At 37.2% G+C, this 20,305-nt stretch overlaps 2 protein-coding genes across 2 annotated transcripts in view; both read left to right on the top strand.

Moving 5' to 3' along the window:
* Nucleotides 1-2,336, top strand: part of ctnnbl1 (catenin, beta like 1) — a 53,972-nt gene extending 51,636 nt beyond the window's left edge. Inside the window, 1 exon segment of the mRNA XM_048177610.1 lies at nt 1,931-2,336. Within this exon segment, the coding sequence (XP_048033567.1) occupies nt 1,931-2,019 (89 nt within the window). The 3' untranslated portion in view covers nt 2,020-2,336.
* A 3,770-nt stretch (nt 2,337-6,106) lies between these two features.
* Nucleotides 6,107-20,305, top strand: part of LOC125259725 (V-set and transmembrane domain-containing protein 2-like protein) — a 54,102-nt gene continuing 39,903 nt past the window's right edge. Inside the window, exon 1 of the mRNA XM_048177611.1 lies at nt 6,107-6,391. Coding sequence (XP_048033568.1) covers nt 6,274-6,391 — 118 coding nt within the window. The 5' untranslated portion in view covers nt 6,107-6,273. The remainder of the gene's footprint in view (nt 6,392-20,305) is intronic.

The raw sequence follows: 20,305 nt of genomic DNA, 5'->3' as shown, positions 1-20,305 counted from the left end.
GCTCCAGCCGACCAATCAGAGCACATTGTGCTTTTCAGAAGGAGGGACTTCCTAGAGACAGGAACTAAACAGAGTGTTACTGACAGACTGGGAAGAGAGGAGCTGCAACAATGTCAACTATGTGAAAAATTATGTTTTTTGAACATTCAAGCATGAAAATCTATTCTAGTGGAGCCCAAAAACAAAATCAAGACTTTGTAAAAGGGCATAATAGATCCTTTTTAAAGCAATTGTTGTTTGACAAATGACAATTAACTTTGTTTTTGGATGGTTATATAAGTATGGTTATACCACACTCAGATAGGCATATAGTATGCATGTTACTGGCCATTGTTTTAATGTAATCACATCAAATTCAAAATACATGTTTATGGACGTACTGGCGTATTATTCCGCACAGTGATGAACATTGCAATGCCAGGTTTGCCTACGCTGTCGTCGCATTCTTCACGCTGTCTGAAGATACAGAGCAGAGACTGCGCAGTGATTTGTGTTGACAGAGTTTAGTGATTTGGTGGAGAGAAAACTTCAGAATCATGTCATGGAGTTCATTCATGAAGTTGTGTGAACAACACATGGCATCCGTGTATGTCCGAGCACATGCGCACTTTGGTCAGAGCGGGAACAAAGCAATTAAGGTGTTTACATGCCTGTTTATTGCAATTAAAATCAGCGTGCACCACATAGTTTAATGTGATTATGCTTACTATGATTATTAGCTTAATCATATTACTTTAATCAAAGTATTGCATTTACATGAGGAAAAGTTTATTTGCAATGTTGCCAAAATCCCTTTATAATCACATTATGAGGGTGCATGTAAACGCACTGAATGATAAATTTATAAACTTAATTTGGGACTCTTGATTCAGGAGCTGACTGGGCCAAAATAACAAACAAAACTTCCTTATTTTTAAACCCTAATAAAATAAAAATACAGTATACTAACCTAACTCCCTTACCAAAAAACAGAGATCAAACCCTTTACAATAAACAAAAGTGGCGTCAGACTCCCTACTTTCCCAAATACTCAGTATTTACAATATATTTACAACCAGGTAAACAAAATTGAAAGGGCAATCCAAAATCAGTGTCAGAAAAAGGCAGAGGGGTCAAATATACCAACAAATTTCCTCAGATGCAAACAATATTCAATTCAAACAAACAAGCAATACTCACAGTCTCTAATACTCAACACATTCAGTAGGGTCATAACACTGCGAGGAACAGATTGCGTTGATCGGTGACATCAAACCTGGCTTTTTTGAGTCTAAATACAGATGCTGATGCCATTTCAGAGCTTTATTGGAGGAGAACAATAAGAGCTCTCAAGCTCATACGTGGACTGTTTTAAGTGTCCTCACTGCAGTCGGATCACATTGGTCCAGAGCGGTCATAAAAGTCTCATTCTAAGCATATGCTGCCTTTATCGTAACCTCTGTAGCCCTATGAGTTTTTGGGCACCGGTCCAGCTCGCTGCAGGTTACAAGAAACTGGAGTGTCCCGAAATAGCCAGACCTCAATCAAAACGGCAGATTTGATCTGACTGAGGGACACGCTCTCAAAGGCACACATCAAACGGCCACGGATCTTAAAGCTATTTGCCGTTTAAGGACGGTACTTCTTAAATCCTGGCACCTCAAACCCCGAACTGCAGACTTTAGCTTTTTCTAAAGCTTAGTCTTTTTCCTCCATAGCTCATACATGAAGAAGGAGGTCTGAAAATAAACTCTGGTGGGCAGTGTGTGACAAATTTTTAAAAAAAACTTTCAAGGATACAAATTCTCCCTTTGATTTTTTTTCGGATTAAAGTATGCTGCCTCTCCTTTGAGACAGCATTAGGAAGGGTTTCTTGGCAGGGCTTGTTGGTGTACATGAAATTCATCCAAATTACTAAACATCCTGTTTAATTTTTCCTCTCGTTTTTCAGAATATGCAGAAAATATTGGCGACGGCAAGACCGAGGAGTTTAAGGAAAGTGAGCAGAAGAGGATTATGGAACTACTTGAGAACTTCTAAAAATCCAGTTGGAGCTCGACGCGGGTTTTCCGCAGCATTTCTCTGTTGCGGTTGACGACTAGGTGAAGCTATGTGGATTTTGACTTTAATCATTATCCTGTCCCGACTTCCTTGAAGAAGCCGCGAAAGAAAAAAACTGATGTTTAACCATTTGAGTGACTGATTGTATCCCGACAGATTGGATATGGATATTGTATCTGTTGATATCTGACACATTTTGATTATGTTTATAGTTGTTGTCTATTTTTTGTTAAGGATAGATATTTTGTGTCAGAACAACTTACATTTTCTTGTAATAAAAGTTTGTGCTTTTGTTACTTGGTGCTGTTTCCTTTACTAGATTTCGTACATCACCTTCCACAAGCCTTAATGCCTCATTAGACCAACTCAGGCAAAGAACAACTCTTGTGCTGAAACATAATTTAGGAAAATGTCATGTTTATGACTCTTTTCTCCACTCCAGCGTTCCTGCAGTCAGCTGATTAGGCGAAGGATCGTGTCTTTTCAGTCTTTTGTTTATCATCTCATCGTTTAGGTCCCTTTGTATGGATCTCTAACTTTTTAAAACTGCTAATGGCTTGTGGATTTTACTGGCCATGAAACTGTATGTTGCTTTTTCTGTCAAAGAATTTTTTAATTTTTTTGTCAAGCTGCTTCTACCAGGAATATGTGTCAAACAACGCACACCATTGTGTCACTGGCAGTGTTAGCCATTCTCTCGTCAAATCAGCAAATTCTAATTTTGTTTATTCTTTTATTTTAGTTTCAGTGGGGAATGTCACCATATGGAGTTCTGGATTTCTGACAATTAAATATTTGGCTTCTTAATATCTAAGCCAAACTTCTGAAGGTACATTTCAGGGTTCCCACACTTGACCAATACATTTCGATGATTTTTCTATGACGTTTCCAATTGTTTGTTCCAATTATTGGATAAAGCTTTTAAATTATTTTCAATTCAGACTGATTTGTCACTGAATCTTTTAAACAAGAAATATCTATTTGCTAAAATATTTTAGAGTAGAGTATTATTTGGTGATTTTTATTTCCATTTCTTCCTGGCTTTTAAATACCGTTTTAATTTTCCTAATATTTTCAGATTTTCCATAACTGTGGGAACCCTGAAATGTTGTTGAAAGATGTATAACATACAGTGTATGCAGTGTATGTATATGTATGTATGTTACTGTTTGATCTACAGGAATATTTGATATATATAGATATAGCGTTGCTTATGTGTATAGTTGCAGTTGTTAATTTTCGTGCTCTAGGTTTGATCTTTCTCTTTCCATTAGAGGATATGGCTGCTGTGATTCTAATGGCCATTAATTAGATGTTTGTCCAGTGGCGATGAGCCAGAGATTTAAAATCCCTTGCTAATAGCAGGCTTGCTGAGCTAGCGTGAAGATGCTACAACTCTCTCTCATTCTCTAACCTCTCTTACATCCCTTGTTAATTTACAATCTCTGCCTTCCTTTCTCCCACGGGGTCAGAGTATGTATCGCCGCGGCCAGGAAACGTTCTGCCGTATAGAGACAGTTTGCTTACTAAGCTCTCCTTCAGTACGGACAGAGTCTTCAGCTGAAGGCTGAGAATGATTGTTAAAGCTCTAAAGCCAAATTGAATCAATCCAGCGGAGTTCTTCGGCAGGGTGAACGGGGGGCCATTACGTTGGATTTATACTCACTGGAGGGCCACCGCTTTAGCACAGACATTATGTAGGGAAATTATTATTTTAGTAACAAAAACATCTCTGTGTGGCTCCAGGCCTTGATGAATCGGCTTCGTTTGACGGGTAGAGAAGGGCGGCTCTGCATTTCGCCAGCTAATTAAGTGCCGCAGTCTCATTACAGCTTGCACTTTATCAGACATCGACAGCTAGAGGCCCCTGTGGTCATCGTTCGCCGTAGACCGGCTCCAAAGCACTCGTATGCACCAGTAGAAGGCCCTTGTTTTCCGCCCTGTTGTCGTAGAGTGATAACTTCCTGTCCTTTAGCCCCGGGACAAGTGCACAAGAGTCATTATCTTGCCGACTCTTTCTCCGCACGTTCTCTTTTGTTTATCCATCGGCCTTGTCCCTGGAGGAGCTCCACTTTCCCGCTCCCGGCTGATGCTTCTGGCATATTAAATATTCTCTGGCTGTCCTTTCCGTGCTTCTATTGGCGTAGCACAGCTTTATTTGTGAGATCTCTGTATTTCCCTGCATCTCTGGAGGTCAGTGATTGCCGCTAGTTCTCGTCGTTACCAGGGAGATGGTTTGCAGAGAGAGGGAGGCGTAAATACTGTAGAGGAATGCCGACAATTGGAGGAGGTGATGTGCGACAGTTACCCATCTGTTGAATTGTACATTATGATGAATTGTGTGTGCTGAGAACATTATTGATGCGCCTCTGCCAACGCATCAAACTTGAAATGCAAATGAGCGGTAAGTACAGAACAGGGCCGAGCGCCTGGCGCGCTTCAAGGACACGCTCATTACCGTAGCGATGCTTGTCGGTTGCGAATGCCAATCACTTTTGTCTCGATGGTGTGCTATGGCAGGGTGGAGGCCGCAACGACTCACGCAGAGCAACATCTGCTTTCCCCCACCCCACCCTCTGAAATCACCCGTATAAAACTCAGGATCGTTATTTGCATTTTGAATTGACGGGAAGGGCAGGTATCCCAGCACGCATCTCTTATCAGTGATTATGACAACGGCGCGCTAACGGTGATTCAACAGCAATTTCACAGCCCAGAGAGCTCGGAATAATTGTCTTTTTCCGAGTGATTGAGTTGAGCTCTGTGAGCGCTGATTTTCACCTCCTTGCATCGGATAAATTGATACAAACCTGTGGCGGGAATATTCTTTTATTTCCACTTTATAGTACCCAGTATTTTGCAGGTCACAGGGAAAGGTTGAAATGACTTGCTCATTTAGTAGGTCAGTAGGATCTTGGATAGCTGAGTATTTATCTCCCAAAAAAACATGTAAAATGATTTTTATCATTACAAAAAAGTACTGTACATATTCATATTCCATATTCATAGGCTATGCAGGCTTTACCCTTTTGGGTATAAATCATTGTGCATTTTGCTTGAGTAAAAGTTTAGTAGCTATAACTAAATATTATGTATTATATTTGTATTAAGTATTGAGTCTAATCCGCCTTTACATCATTGACTATCTTCAGAATAGCATACTACTAGTACATTTTCTGTGTACAATACATTATATGCAATTGTTTTTACATTTTCTGCTTGGCATCCGAAGCACACTGATTATTGTGTTCCACAATACAATGTGCTTAACCTTTCATTTTCAGCCTGGTGAAAGGCCTAGAGGTAATGTTTTTCATTATTCAATTACTCTTTCAATCAGTAATATGATAACTTGACTTGTTGCTTGTATCATGCAGTGGATATAATAATTTAATGATTGTAAAATGTAGATGTATAAAGATATATATGCACAATTGTAGAATTTAAATTAACTAAATTAAATTAATTCTTAAAGTTGACAAAAATAATTTACTCATCCTTATGTCAAATCTGTATTTCTTTCCTCCGCAAAAACATTGAGTTATATTGAAATGTCTTTGTGTTCCTCAGATGAAAGTAAGCCATACAGGCTTCGAACAACTTAAAGTTGATGATGACAACATTTTCTTTTTTTTTAGGTCAATCCAGATTAATCATTCTATCACTAAACATTGTTTAACATAATATGTTTATAAAATAGTAGGCAGTATTCCGTAATATATGCCTTTCGAGTATAGACAAAGCAGCAGCAGTTGTGCTCAGTCCAAGATACTGAAAAAAAAAAATCCAAGCCGCATTAAACTGGATGACAACAATATAATTTTTGTTGATGACTGATATAAAAACGTCTACAGTCAAAAAATAAGTTAAATTTACCTCAGAAACATTTTCAAATTACCTCCACCCGCGACGACCGTTGATTTTTGACCGTTCGCGCAACGTTTCGCTGTAAAAAAAATCTCTTCATAATATTGTTCCGCCTGATTGAAATTCCCTAATAACAGCCGCCGCACTCCATCCCTCCGCCGCATTGGTTAGATCCGGGGAGTTTCTCTTCGCGGAGAATCAAATCGCATCAGTGGGCGACTGCAAACACACGCAGCCTCCTCTCAACCTCTCCTGCTGCTGTCATCAGGGACAAAAACCACCAGTAAACACTCACCACACCTGGATCTATCTCTTAAAGCCGTATATTTTCACCTGATGTGAGAGAGTGTTTTACAGGGAGCAGTGATGGGCGCGTTTGGAGTGATTCTGAGGAGTTTACATTGTATGGGACTCTATATCCAACTTAGTGCCAGTCTCAGACAAGCTGGAAGCGACGACGTGGAGAACCACATATCCAACAACGGTAAGATTTGTGGGATCGATCCGGTTCTATACTCGAATTTTAACGGGGTTGAGGTTCGTAACGGGTGTAATTTGAAGCCGAACTGCGCGCAAAAGGCACAATGATGGAGATGCGCAGAATACCGACCAGACCACACAACTGCACTGTGGTTATTGACAGGTGGTACCATAGTATTTGATGGTGATATCATGGTACTGGATAATTACCTTTTATACCATGGTACATTAAGGTACAACTTCAATAAATACCATGCTATTGCCTTGTACTGTTTGTTTAACATATTCATATAAAGGTCCTTTAAGGTACTTCAAACAATATCATGGTAAATTGGTAGTATCTAAAATACAGTATTATAACGGCTAAAACATGGTGTTTCCATTCTATAGCTTTTTAACCAATGTCCTGTGGCTGTATGCTTCACTAAAGGTGTTAAATGTTGATCTATCCCATGGTACTCAATGGTTACTGTATTTATATCCAAAAAAACATGGTTTAAGCTTTATAGTAATGTCCAGAAATAACATTTTGTGGCTTTTGAACCTTATATTAAAAGTACTAGGGGTCAGCAATGGTAATGTTAGTGTTTTAAAGGCAACTGTATTGATCTCCAAAAACATGGAATTGCGATGGGTAAAATATGCTGATGTTACCATTCTATGACTTTTAATTTGACAAAAAAGTACCATGGTACTAAGATATGTACTATACCTAATAATTGCCATATTCATGGTGTTTATTTGGTTTTTAGGTGTACATTAAAGAATACTGTAGTATTGACATGTTAGTTTCTGCAAAAACATGGTTGAAATTTGGTGTTACACTTTAACTTCGATGGTATCAGATGTTGATACCATAGGGCAGAATGGTTACCTTAATATATATTGTTATTTTATGGGTCATACTATGATACTGCTTTGCATTGCTTTGATAGTGAACTCAAAACATCTTCCCTTTTTAGCCAAATTAAGATGCTTGTGATTTAAAATTTTCAAAAATATTCTTATCTCTTATTTGCATCACAGAAAAAAGCAGAAAGAGCTAGGAAAAAGTCATGTGCATTTCAAGATTCACATTTTTTTTTTAGCCATAGTGCATGGATATTGAACATATTCTACAGTATATACACTGGGAAATGGAAATATTTCATAAATGCATATTCTTTATTCATTTAAGAGTTTTTTCCAATTGCATGAACAATAGATGACTAATCCAATGAATAAATCAGTGCTGATGAACCCAGGCATGCATCATGCTGATGAAAGAGTTCACACACTGAATTGTGGGTCGCTCACCATGAAATTAAAGGGCAGAATGTGATCAGAGCTGATATTCATGAGGAATATTAAGAGGGCCAATACAGTAAGATCAGGAATGTGCGCTGATGCTCTGGATTAGATGACATGGAGGCCTGGACGTTTGTATGATCTTATGATAGATTTATAGTGAAAGATTGGCCAGATCAGAGCGCACTGGATTAAAACTAAGTCTGTGTTTGCTTCAAATAGATTTATGGAAAGATTAAGATCATTATTTGTTGATTTACACAAGTGCTCGTGGGTAAGTAGGCCCATGGAATGTGGTTTTCTACTCATGGATGAAGGCTTGATTGTCTTGAAAATAATGTCATAATGCAAAAAAATAGACTTCATTTTCTTTATGCAAAATAAAACTGCATCCTTTCTGACTGGCCATATTTTAGTGAGATTCACCCAATTAGGTCGGCCATTGTGTTATTGTTCATTTTTCATCTAAACCAGACCCACTGCCTGAGTCTCTGGAGTGATCGACAGCTTAACGTGCTTGTGTTCAGTACCTTTGTGTTCATTTCCCTGCCGCTGGGAATACCGTGGCCTGCGGTAACGAGGCTTAATTAATGTCAACAACAACTTAAAACCTCTGTTTTCCTCTGACCTCACAGTAATGAAACAAAGAGCGCAGACCCGCCGGACGCTCGCCGCAGAGCAGCACACGTCAGATGAATAGCAATAGCGTAAAGAGGAATCTCATTTTCTACGCCAATAGAGTTTTAATTCACACACAGTGTTCTAAACATGCTGTTGTCTTTGACCGTCTTCTGCTAGAATCATGGCTGTGCTGTCTTTAAGATGTTGTAGTCAACATTAATTCAATATTCACCTTATTAATTGTGTAATATGGTCTCATTCTGTTTTATTTTTTTAAATCCTCGTTGACTGTCCTGTTTTGGATTGTGAACATGTTTTTATGTTGACTTTAAGCATTGATCTTTCAAAGAAGTGGATCTTAAGATCCTCAAAACGTTCATCAAAAAAGTTATTATTTTAAATATATTAATTTTTATTATTTTTTGTGTTTTTTCAAACCTTTTCTGTTGATTGGTGAATATCATTCTGATGATTGGTGAATCATAAGATCCTCTAAAGACAAATCAGTTTATTTTATTATAAATAAATGTATTCTTTTTTGTGTGTGTGGTTTTCCAGACTTTGAGCATTGATCTTTCAAAAGGATTGATCTGTGAATTTAATTTAATTTTTTTTTTTTTTCTCTCCAGACTACACACTAAAAAATGCTGGGTTAAAAACAACCCAAGTTGAGTTGAAAATGGACAAACCCAGTGATTGGGTTAAATGTTTGCCCAGCATGCTGAGCAGTTTTATTTAACTCAACTATTGTTTAAAAATTACTGTATTGCTTGCTTATAATGAACCCAAAATATATTGGAAATGAACATTTATTAATAAGTTATAAGTTATAAAAAGCAAATTAAATTGCTTATTAATGTTCACCTTTTGATTATTATTGTTGCCTCTGGTAATTATGTGTCTGATTTTTAATTTCCAAGCTATTTTGAGTTCATTTTAAGTCATATATAGCAATTTTTAAGCAATTTTTAGTTGGGTTAAATAAAACTGCCCAGCACATTGGACAAACATTTAACCCAACCGCTGGGTTTGTCCATTTTCAACCCAAATTGGGTTGTTTTTACCCCAGAGTTTTTTAGTGTAGATATTTTTCAGGTAGATATTGTAGGTTTATACATGGATGAGGCATGTATTCAGTGGAAATCTCTCTGGTCTGTATCATTTCTTCAGCTCTAGGCGGCTGAGGTCGGTTCAGGGAACAGTATTTTGTCTTCGGCCGCTCAGTGGTCTCACAGTGACCTGTCGCATTCATCTCACCTCATCTAATTCTCCATGGAGCGTTGCATTTCTCCTCTCAGTGTGTGTCCGGCTGAAATGCTTTATTGTGATGTGCTGCAGAAGATCAACGAACAGCGAAGATGGAAGTAATTTTGTTAAAAGCTGTGGGACTATTGGAGGTTGACTTAGATGCTTAAAGGTAGGGTATAGGCAATGTTTTTCATAAACACTTTGTTATACTGTTTGAAACTCTCTTCACATCCTGATAGCAATCAATTATAGAAGTGCTCTAAATATTAAAGCGTACATATATCTTCTGTGGAAGTCTCAGGACCAAAAGTTTTGGGACGCCTGCCTTTACATGCACATGAAATTTAAAGACATCCCATTCTTAATCCATATGGTTTAATATGGAGTTGGCCCACCCTTTGTGAGGTCAGGCAGTGATGTTGGCGAAAGGCCTGGCTCATAGTCTCCGCTCTAATTCATCCCAAAGGTATTCTGTCGGGTTGAGGTCAGGACTCTGTGCAGGCCAGTCAAGTTCTTCCACACCAAACTCGCTCATCCACGTCTTTATGGACCTTGCTTTGTGCACTGGTGTGCATGTCTTGGTATGCTGAAGCATTAAGTGTTCCTTTCACTGGAACTAAGGGTTCAAGCCCAACCCCTGAAAAACAACCCCACACCATAATCCCCCTCCACCAAACTTTACACTTGGCACAATGCAGTCAGGCAAGTACCGTTTTCCTGGCAACCGCCAAACCCAGACTCGTTCATCAGATTGCCAGACAGAGAAGCGTGATTGGTCACTCCAGAGAACACGTCTCCAACTGCTCTAGAGTCCAGTGGCGGCATGCTTTACACCACTGCATCCGACGCTTTGCATTGCACTTGGTGAAGTAAGGCTTGGATGCAGCTGCTCGGCCATGGAAAAACATTCCATGAAGCTCTCTACGCACCCTTCTTGAGCTAATCTGAAGGCCACACGAAGTTTGGAGGTCTGTAGCTATTGACTCTGCGGAAAGTTGGCGACTTCTGTGCACTTTGTGCCTCAGCATGCACTGACCCCACTCTGTGATTTTACGTGCTGTTGTTCCCAATTGCTTCCACTCTATGATACCACTAACAGTTGACCGTGGAATATTTAGTAATGAGGAAATTTCACAAATGGACTTATTGCACAGGTGGCAACTGGTGTTTGTAGAAGCAGTCTGCATGCCTAGGTGCTTGATTTTATACACCTTTGGCCATGGAATTGATTGGAACACCTGAATTCAATGATTTGGAGGGGCGTCCCAATACTTTTGGCAATATAGTCTATGTATTTCCATACCTCCGCACACCTGCTCACGCAGACATCACACGCAGCACGTTCTGTAAGGCTATGCAGTGTTGTAGACAGACGTCAGTCACAGAGAGCCACAAACAAACAGCAGACACCTTTTACAGTTCCTTCTGAACAAACTGACCTCAACAAGCTTATGCTGCGTTCATTACATGTTATAACCGTTATTATAAGATTGCAACCTGTGACGTTCTTACTCAGAGCTGTTCATGTCCTCCTAACTTGGATTTATGCTTTTTATTTATTTCTATGTCAACACTATCAACACCGAAATGAATCTGCAGCAGTCAGGTGATACAAATCTCTAAGTTGAGCTCTAAGTTGTTCACGTTCATTATTATTGTCATGTTATGTGCTTTGAGACATCAGGTAATTTAATGCAGTCTCTCGTGACACTCTGTTGTGTGCGTTCATGTGTTTTGAAGGGGGTGTGGTTTTGGAGACGCTCTGAAGGAAGAGCGAGATCTTATGCTTTCAAAACTAGCCTCTCTGAAGGTGCCTACCCTACCTTTAAGTTTGTGATCATGTTGATTAAGTGAAAGTTGCTATCATAAGCTTATTATTCTGTTTGTGATGACATATAACTGAAATACGAAGGTAAATCTAATTTTAAAAAATGTAATCGTTATTTTTAACATTTTAATAAAATCAGCATTAATTAAATTTAGTGCAGCAAATACCACAACAATGTGTACTTACAAATATACTTTGCAATATTTACCCTCAATTTTTAATCTATGATGTCTCAGCCTTTGTTATAATATATGTATATATATATATATATATATATATATATATATATATATATATATATATATATATGAACCTCCTGTGCATACACAAAGCTGTATGTTAGTGTTTGTTAAACCTCTGCAGTACATGTCCATTGCCATTTTTGCAAAGTTAGTTACTGGTTTGTTTACTGTGAAGAAGCAGCTGCAGTCAGCGAACACTAATAAGCATCAGCAGTGATGTGTTCATGAGGACACACACACACACACTTCATTTCTCCAGCCATCACTCAAAACAATGACCACTGACATCACCTGCCGCTGTGGCTGATTTTTCTTCATTGGATGCCGCTTGGTCTTGTGAACTGTGTTTCGATGCTCGTTCAGTCTTTTCCGCTTGTATGCGGCTGCGTTTAACATGTCTGAATAACTCTGTTGACGTGCATTTTACAACTGACTGAGAACTCAAACACAATTTACCTCAAGTGAACAAGTGCAAATATGCAACTTGTAAGATTTGTATGTAGAACATGTGCATTTAAATAATAATTGTTTTATAATATATTTAACTGTATGTTTACATTCGAGGTACATTATTATAGTGTCATAATATCCATTTCTTAATGGTTAACCTGATCATTTATGGTTTCTGGCAACATTTTTGGTGCAATCCTGTGAAATTGCAGCATTTAATTTAACAGTAAACACATTTTTTAAAGCTCAGTCAGTCAGAGTGCATTTCTTTTTTCTTTCTTCTTTTTTTTTTTTTTTAATTTCATTTTCATTCGTTAATTTAAACATGGTTTTTGTCTTTTATTCTTCTTTCTATTTCCATGTATCATTCTAATATGATTTTGTCCATCATTTTCATTTAGTGTCGTCATGAATCATGCGCTCATCCTCCATTTCTGATGGTTTGAGAGTGAAGAAAACGTCAACATTTCTGGTAAGTGAATATAGTGAAACTGTGGGCTTGTTTAAATGGTGAACATTTCACTGCACCAGACTGATTAAGACACACCCCTAGTGAGCAGCCTACATAGACAGCATCCTAACAGAAGTAAAACTTCTTTCTAAATTAAAAATGACTGATTTGAATGGTTCCTTATTGGCAGCAGCTCGTTAGCGCTCCCTCTTGAGAAGTGCACAAGAGCCCTGACTAGTGCTCATGATTGATTACACAAGAGTTTGAAGTTGCCATGTTGCTAGGCTAATGACATGCTGCTCTAATAATCATAAAATGGACAGCACACAAATATCGAGTACAACGTTTAATTGGCCTATGAAACTTTACTTTGCAAGAAGCATGTTTTTGTAGAGCTCAGCCAGTCAGAGTGGAGCTCTGAGTCACATGACCAACTCAACCAAATTGTTGTACATGCAATTTCATTTCTTAATGTGCATTTTTTTTTTTCTCGTTCAAATGTTTTTTTCCTCTGCTCACTAGTATCATTGTAATATGATTTGTTTTCTCTATGTATGTTCCAATGCATTCAATGAAGGCATGGCTTCTGAATTTAGCTGTAAAATAAAACATCTTTGTAACGACGAGACTAGTATAAATGAACGACTGTAGCTTTAGATGAGTTGAGGAGATGTTTTTGACTCACATTCACCTCTCTGGGTCCAAACACTTCAGAGAATGGCTTTGAGGACGAGCGCTGGGCACTTCCTGTGAGTCAGGAGTCTGATGCATTAGTTCAGATATTTTGGGAGGATTTGAAAGTTTATTTTTCCGCACTGCTCTTAAAGTCTTTGTGGTGTGCTTACAGCTCAGGCAGTCTGAAGAGAGACGCTCATTTATATCACTTAACGAGAATCAATCCGTTAACATCGTGACAGACCCCCATGTCTCTCGCTCTCTCATTCCCTTTTCTCTAAAATCTATAAATGTGTGTCTCTCTCTCTCTCTTTCGGTCTGTTTCTCTCTGTTTCACATGTACTAATCATGCACGTTTACATCTGGACAATGTCATTTTTACAGCTTTTGCTCATCTGTAGTGTGAAGCTAAAACATTCCCTGTCGGAATAACGACATTCAGCAGATGTTTTGTGATGTTTATGATCTGGATCGTCTGTGAATTGCCTCCTCAGATGATTGAGATGGATTCTAATCAAAATCTAATCGATCTTAAGGAAAGTTTGTGATTCATGTGATCTCAGCTGGAAAAAATAACTAGGCTGAGTGCAATTAAATGAACCAGTGCTCTAGAGGCAAATTTGGACTATTGTTTTAATTTAACATGCAGGCTTAAATTAAAAGTTTTTTTGACATTTGTTTTTTATTTTTTCTATTTATATATTTATCCAACATAAAATATAACTTAAAAACCTCAATTATATAAAATCAGAAAAAACAAGGTAAAAAAGAATATATATAGAGTTTAGAAAATAAATAAAACCAGAAATATATAACATTAAGTGTGTGTGTGTGTGTGTGTGTGTGTGTGTATAATTTATTTTATTGGTTTTTATAATTTATTTTTTAACTTAATATGCAGTCTTAAAAAAAAAAAAAGTGTTTGATAACTGTCTCTATTTTTTAAATTCTATTTATACATTTAAACAAAATAAAATATAAATAAAATGTATTTAAAAAAATATAAAATTAAATAAAATATACTTTTTAAAATTGAAATATAAAACCCTCAATTATATAAAATCAGAAAAAAACAAGGTAAAAAAACCAATATATATATAGAGAGAGAATTTTAAAAACTACATAAATCCAAAAATATATAACATTTTTTATATATATATATAATCTTTTATATATAAAGATTATAATAAATTATATAACAAAAATAAACATCTTTTTGTTCATCTTTCTTTCTTTCTTTCTTTCTTTCTTTCTTTCTTTCTTTCTTTCTTTCTTCCTTCACTCTTTCTCTCTCACAGCGTCTGACTCTAAATCCATCCATTTCTTTCTGCTTCTCTCTCTCTTTCTCTGCCCCTCTGTGTTCTCAAGCGGCTTGTGTTTCAGTCTTTCTTCTCTTTGTGACCGCCATCTTCCCCTCCTGCCTTGATGTGAAGAGCAAAGAGCGAGCGGCTGAATTATCCTCAGTAGAGTGCCACCTTATCTCACATTAGACACATTTCTGCCAGGCTGGCCGTCGCACACCTCCTGGGGAGCCGTTGGCAGCGGCCGTCTGCTGGCAGCGAGAGACAGACAGGCAGAGATGAGTGATTCAACTCCACGTCCTTTCCAAACAGATCTCGAGCCGCGCGCACACACTCTCCAACACGTCTTTCTCCTCAGCGCTGGTCTTTTGTTTGCCTTCGAGTGCTGAATCCACAGGAAACAGCAGCGAGGATGAAGACGATCTCGTGGCATTTAGACGTTCAGGTTAATTGAGGCGCGTGTTGGGACTCGATTGAGACAGAATGGGACAAATGAAGATGCAAAATGTTAAATAATCCTGTTTAATTAGCTGTGTTTACAACCCAAGATTCACTCACTGAGCCAGCTCTGTCCAAACACTCGCGCCGCCACCTGCTAACATGCTGTAGCAGTTTGACAGCGGGTCTCAGTCTCACACGACCAATGGTTGATGGTTATTGAGTATATATACATACAGTGGCAAGAAAAAGTATGTGAACCACTTGCAGAATCTGTGAAAATGTGAATAATTTTAATAAAATAAGAGGGATCATACAAAATGCATGTTATTTTTTATTTAGTACTGTCCTGAGTAAGATATTTTACATGAAAGATGTTTACATATAATCCATAAGACAAAACAATAGCTGAATTTACAAACCCGATTCCAAAAAAGTTGGGACACTGTACAAATTGTGAATAAAAACAGAATCCAATGATGTGGAAGTTTCAAATTTCAATATTTTATTCAGAATACAACATAGATGACATATCAAATGTTTAAACTGAGAAAATGTATCATTTTAAGGGAAAAATAAGTTGATTTTAAATTTCATGGCATCAACACATCTCAAAAAAGTTGAGACAAGGCCGTGTTTACCACTGTGTGGCATCCCCTCTTCTTTTTATAACAGTCTGCAAACGTCTGGGGACTGAGGAGACAAGTTGCTCAAGTTTAGGAATAGGAATGTTGTCCCATTCTTGTCTAATACAGGCTTCTAGTTGCTCAACTGTCTTAGGTCTTCTTTGTCACATCTTCCTCTTTATGATGCGCCAAATGTTTTCTATGGGTGAAAGATCTGGACTGCAGGCTGGCCATTTCAGTACCCGGATCCTTCTTCTACGCAGCCATGATGTTGTAATTGATGCAGTATGTGGTCTGGCATTGTCATGTTGGAAAATGCAAGGTCTTCCCTGAAAGAGACGACGTCTGGATGGGAGCATATGTTGTTCTGGAACTTGGATATACCTTTCAGCATTGATGGTGCCTTTCCAGATGTGTAAGCTGCCCATGCCACACGCACTCATGCAACCCCATACCATCAGAGATGCAGGCTTCTGAACTGAGCGCTGATAACAACTTGGGTTGTCCTTGTCCTCTTTAGTCCGGATGACATGGCGTCCCAGTTTTCCAAAAAGAACTTCAAATTTGGATTCGTCTGACCACAGAACAGTTTTCCACTTTGCCCCAGTCCATTTTAAATGAGCCTTGGTCCATATATATATATATATATATATATATATATATATATAAAAATGTTATTAATGGCAAAACCCTGTTAGAGAAAGGCATGTTTACATTTGTCCACTAACTCAAAGCACCGCTGCTGCTGAAGCCATACACATTCAGATGGAAAATTTAACCATTGCATAATGTTTTGTACAGTTTTTGAGCATCTTTTTAAAGGGGACCTATAATGCCCCTTTTCACAGGATGTAATATAAGTCTCTGGTGTCCCCAGAATGTGTCTGTGAAGTTTCAGCTCAAAATACCCCACAGATCATTTATTATAGCTTGACAAATTTGCCCCTATTTGGGTGTGAGCAAAAACACAATGTTTTTGTGTGTGTCCCTTTAAATGCAAATGAGCTGCCGCCGCTTTCCAGAAGAGGGCGGAGCTTTAACAGCTCAACAACAACAAAGCTGGAGAATCTCACGCAGCCAAAATGAGGATTGTCAGTAACGGTGTTCAGCCTTACATTGTTCAAACCGGAGTCGACACTGATGGAGAGACTCAGGAAGAAGTTACAACTTTTAGAATGAAACTGGACATTTCTGAATGGTTAGTGGATAAATTTATGTAGTTGCTGTGGAGTTGATTCAACTCATCCACTAGCATGTGCCGTCATGTTAATCTTTTGTGCAAATCCAGTGTTGAATTGACTCTCGTTTGTGAAGCAGTCCAGCGTAAAATGACGGCATGACAACAACACTCTACTACAACAACTCTTCCTCTTCTCTAAAGCATCCCAGCATGGCCCCGCCCCCCTTTGTTGAGTGTTCTCAGGGGCGGGGTTTATATAAATTTTAGGGTTAGTGATGTCACCAACCCGAGAAGAAGCTCGTTGTAGTTCCAGCCATTTGTTCTAGTCCTTAAAATGCGATTTCTGTAAAGAAAATATCTCCCTTTGCATTGAACTTTGAGCGTCGTAACTTTGCAGATGTTGTTTATGCTCAAACAGCAACATTACACACTAACTAAAGTTAAAAAAGTGAAATCATAATCAACCACCACTTTAAGACATTACTAACAAGTAAAGTAAATATAATGAATATATAAGCTGATATAGTGCATATATTTAGTGAAATGCTCCCTCTAGAGTTCATTTCTCTAACATGCTGTCGACAGTAAATGACTTGCCTGAGGTAAATGTAATGCTACGCGAGATATTATTACTGTTTTATTGATGTCTTTCTGCGGTTGAAACACTGATTGAGAGATTACACCTAAACATATCTATGCATAGATCATCTGTTCTTCTTCTTCTGCATTTTTTTGTGATGGTTAGCAAACAGCGTTGCATTACCCTTCTGGATTGGAGTGTTAATCACCTGTGACTGTCTGTATTTGTTGTCTGACTGTATAAATGAGATATAACCTGCCTTTAAACATCACATTATAAAAACTGGACAGGGATTATTCAGTCAGACGGTCTCTTCCTGTGATGTGCATCAGATTTTGCCAATAGTTGCTATATGCTAGACTGTGTTGGTAAGAGTGTGTGTGGATACAGCAGCAGGAAGATGTTTGTTGTCAGGCGTGGGTGTAGTGGGGGCGCCTGCCATCTCTTGCTTCATCTGTTTGTTTATTCATTTCGTTGCCGTTGCGTTAAATAATTCATCTCTCTGCCCCTCTCCTCTCCTCTCTCCTCACTTTAATGATTCTCCAGTGGTCTGTGTGTGTTTCTCTGGTTCCTCCATCATATATGATCATGTTGAATGCATTAAGCTACATACACACACAGCTAAAGCTGCTCAAAGTGGGAGTGTGTGACCCGGGGGCGATGGCCAGCACAGGACGCCCGCTGAGATCTCCCACATGCTGTTGTCTCTGCAGGCCTGATGAATGTAGGACAGCTGTTTGTTCTGAACGTTACTGTGACAATCACACACACACACACACACACACACACACACACACACACACACACACACACACTAACTCTTGCTGCCTTGCTTAAAATGTGATCATCACTAGTACTAATGTAATGAAACCGTGTGTGTGTCTTAGGTGCAGAGAGTTAATTTCCAGCATCCATTATGAAAGTATTTTAGGAAATTTTAGTAACATGTCTATATGAAGGCTAATTGTGCACATTGTAAATGTTCTATATCTTTTCGTAATAATTGTAATGATGCAAACACATGAATATATTTACATATTCATAGTTACACCTTTAAAATGAAATGCATTTGATATAATGCCTTACTGGGTGTTGATCATGTATTAGTATTATTTATGAACTATTATAGTACTTATTCATATTTTGGATTAGCTTTTGTTTTTAAATTTTCATTTTAATTTTAGTTAAAGTTTTAGTCATTTTCTTGTAGAGCTTATGTCATTTCTCCTATTTTCTTCTAATTGGCTTTATTTTGTTTCTTATTTATTGATTTATTCCAGTTAGCATTGTTTTTATTTGTTTTAATTTTAGTAATATTAGCACTTCAAATTATTTTATTTTCTGGTTAAATTTAATTTTCATTAGATTTTTTGATTTAAGTTTTCTCTGTAATATATGTATATTTTATTTTATTTCAGCTTTATTTTTATGATTTTTTTTTTTTATAGTTTTAGTTAGCAACACTGATTACTATGGAAGCTTGTTTCTGCCATGAAATAAAAAATAAAACCGGTAATTGCGGCTTTTTATCTCAAATTGGTATAAACTCCCAATTGCAAGTTATAAAGTCCGAATTGTGAGATATAAAGTCGTCATTGCGAGTTATAAAGTCCGAATTGTGAGTTATAAAGTCAGAATTGCGAGTTATAAAGTCAGAATTATGAGATATAAAGTCAGAATTGCGAGTTATAAAGTCAGAATTATGAGATATAAAGTCAGAATTGTGAGTTATAAAGTCAGAATTATTAGATATAAAGTCAGAATTATGAGATATAAAGTCAGAATTGTGAGTTATAAAGTCAGAATTATGAGATATAAAGTCAGAATTGCGAGTTATAAAGTCAGAATTGTGAGATATAAAGTCAGAATTGCGAGTTATAAAGCCAGAATTACGAGTTATAAAGTCAGATTTGCGAGTTATAAAGTCAGAATTGTGAGATATAAAGTCAGAATTGCGAGTTATAAAGTCAGAATTGCGAGTTATAAAGTCAGAATTATGAGATATAAAGTCAGAATTGTGAGTTATAAAGTCAGAATTATTAGATATAAAGTCAGAATTATGAGATATAAAGTCAGAATTGCGAGTTATAAAGTCAGAATTATGAGATATAAAGTCAGAATTGCGAGTTATAAAGTCAGAATTGTGAGATATAAAGTCAGAATTGCGAGTTATAAAGCCAGAATTACGAGTTATAAAGTCAGATTTGCGAGTTATAAAGTCAGAATTGTGAGATATAAAGTCAGAATTGCGAGTTATAAAGTCAGAATTGCGAGTTATAAAGTCAGAATTATGAGATATAAAGTCAGAATTGCGAGTTATTGTCATAATTGCGAGTTATAAAGTCAGAATTGTGAGTTATAAAGTCAGAATTATTAGATATAAAGTCAGAATTGGGAGATATAAAGTCAGAATTGCGAGTTATAAAGTCAGAATTATTAGATATAAAGTCAGAATTGGGAGATATAAAGTCAGAATTATGAGATATAAAGTCAGAATTGCGAGTTATAAAGTCCAAATTGTGAGTTATAAAGTCCGAATTGTGAGATATAAAGTCCGAATTGTGAGATATAAAGTCAGAATTGCGAGTTATAAAGTCAGAATTGCGAGATATAAAGTTAGAATTGTGAGTTATAAAGTCAGAATTATGAGTTATAAAGTCAGAATTGCGAGATATAAAGCCAGAATTACGAGTTATAAAGTCAGAATTGCGAGATATAAAGTCAGAATTGTGAGATATAAAGTCAGAATTGCGAGTTATAAAGCCAGAATTACGAGTTATAAAGTCAGAATTGCGAGTTATAAAGTCAGAATTATGAGATATAAAGTCAGAATTGTGAGTTATAAAGTCAGAATTATTAGATATAAAGTCAGAATTATGAGATATAAAGTCAGAATTGTGAGTTATAAAGTCAGAATTATGAGATATAAAGTCAGAATTGCGAGTTATAAAGTCAGAATTGTGAGATATAAAGTCAGAATTGCGAGTTATA

The sequence above is a fragment of the Megalobrama amblycephala genome, linkage group LG24, assembly GCF_018812025.1.
Source record: "Megalobrama amblycephala isolate DHTTF-2021 linkage group LG24, ASM1881202v1, whole genome shotgun sequence".
NCBI lineage: Eukaryota > Metazoa > Chordata > Actinopteri > Cypriniformes > Xenocyprididae > Megalobrama > Megalobrama amblycephala.
Note: the sequence above shows the minus strand (reverse complement) of the source record. Positions and strands in the feature narration are given on the sequence as shown.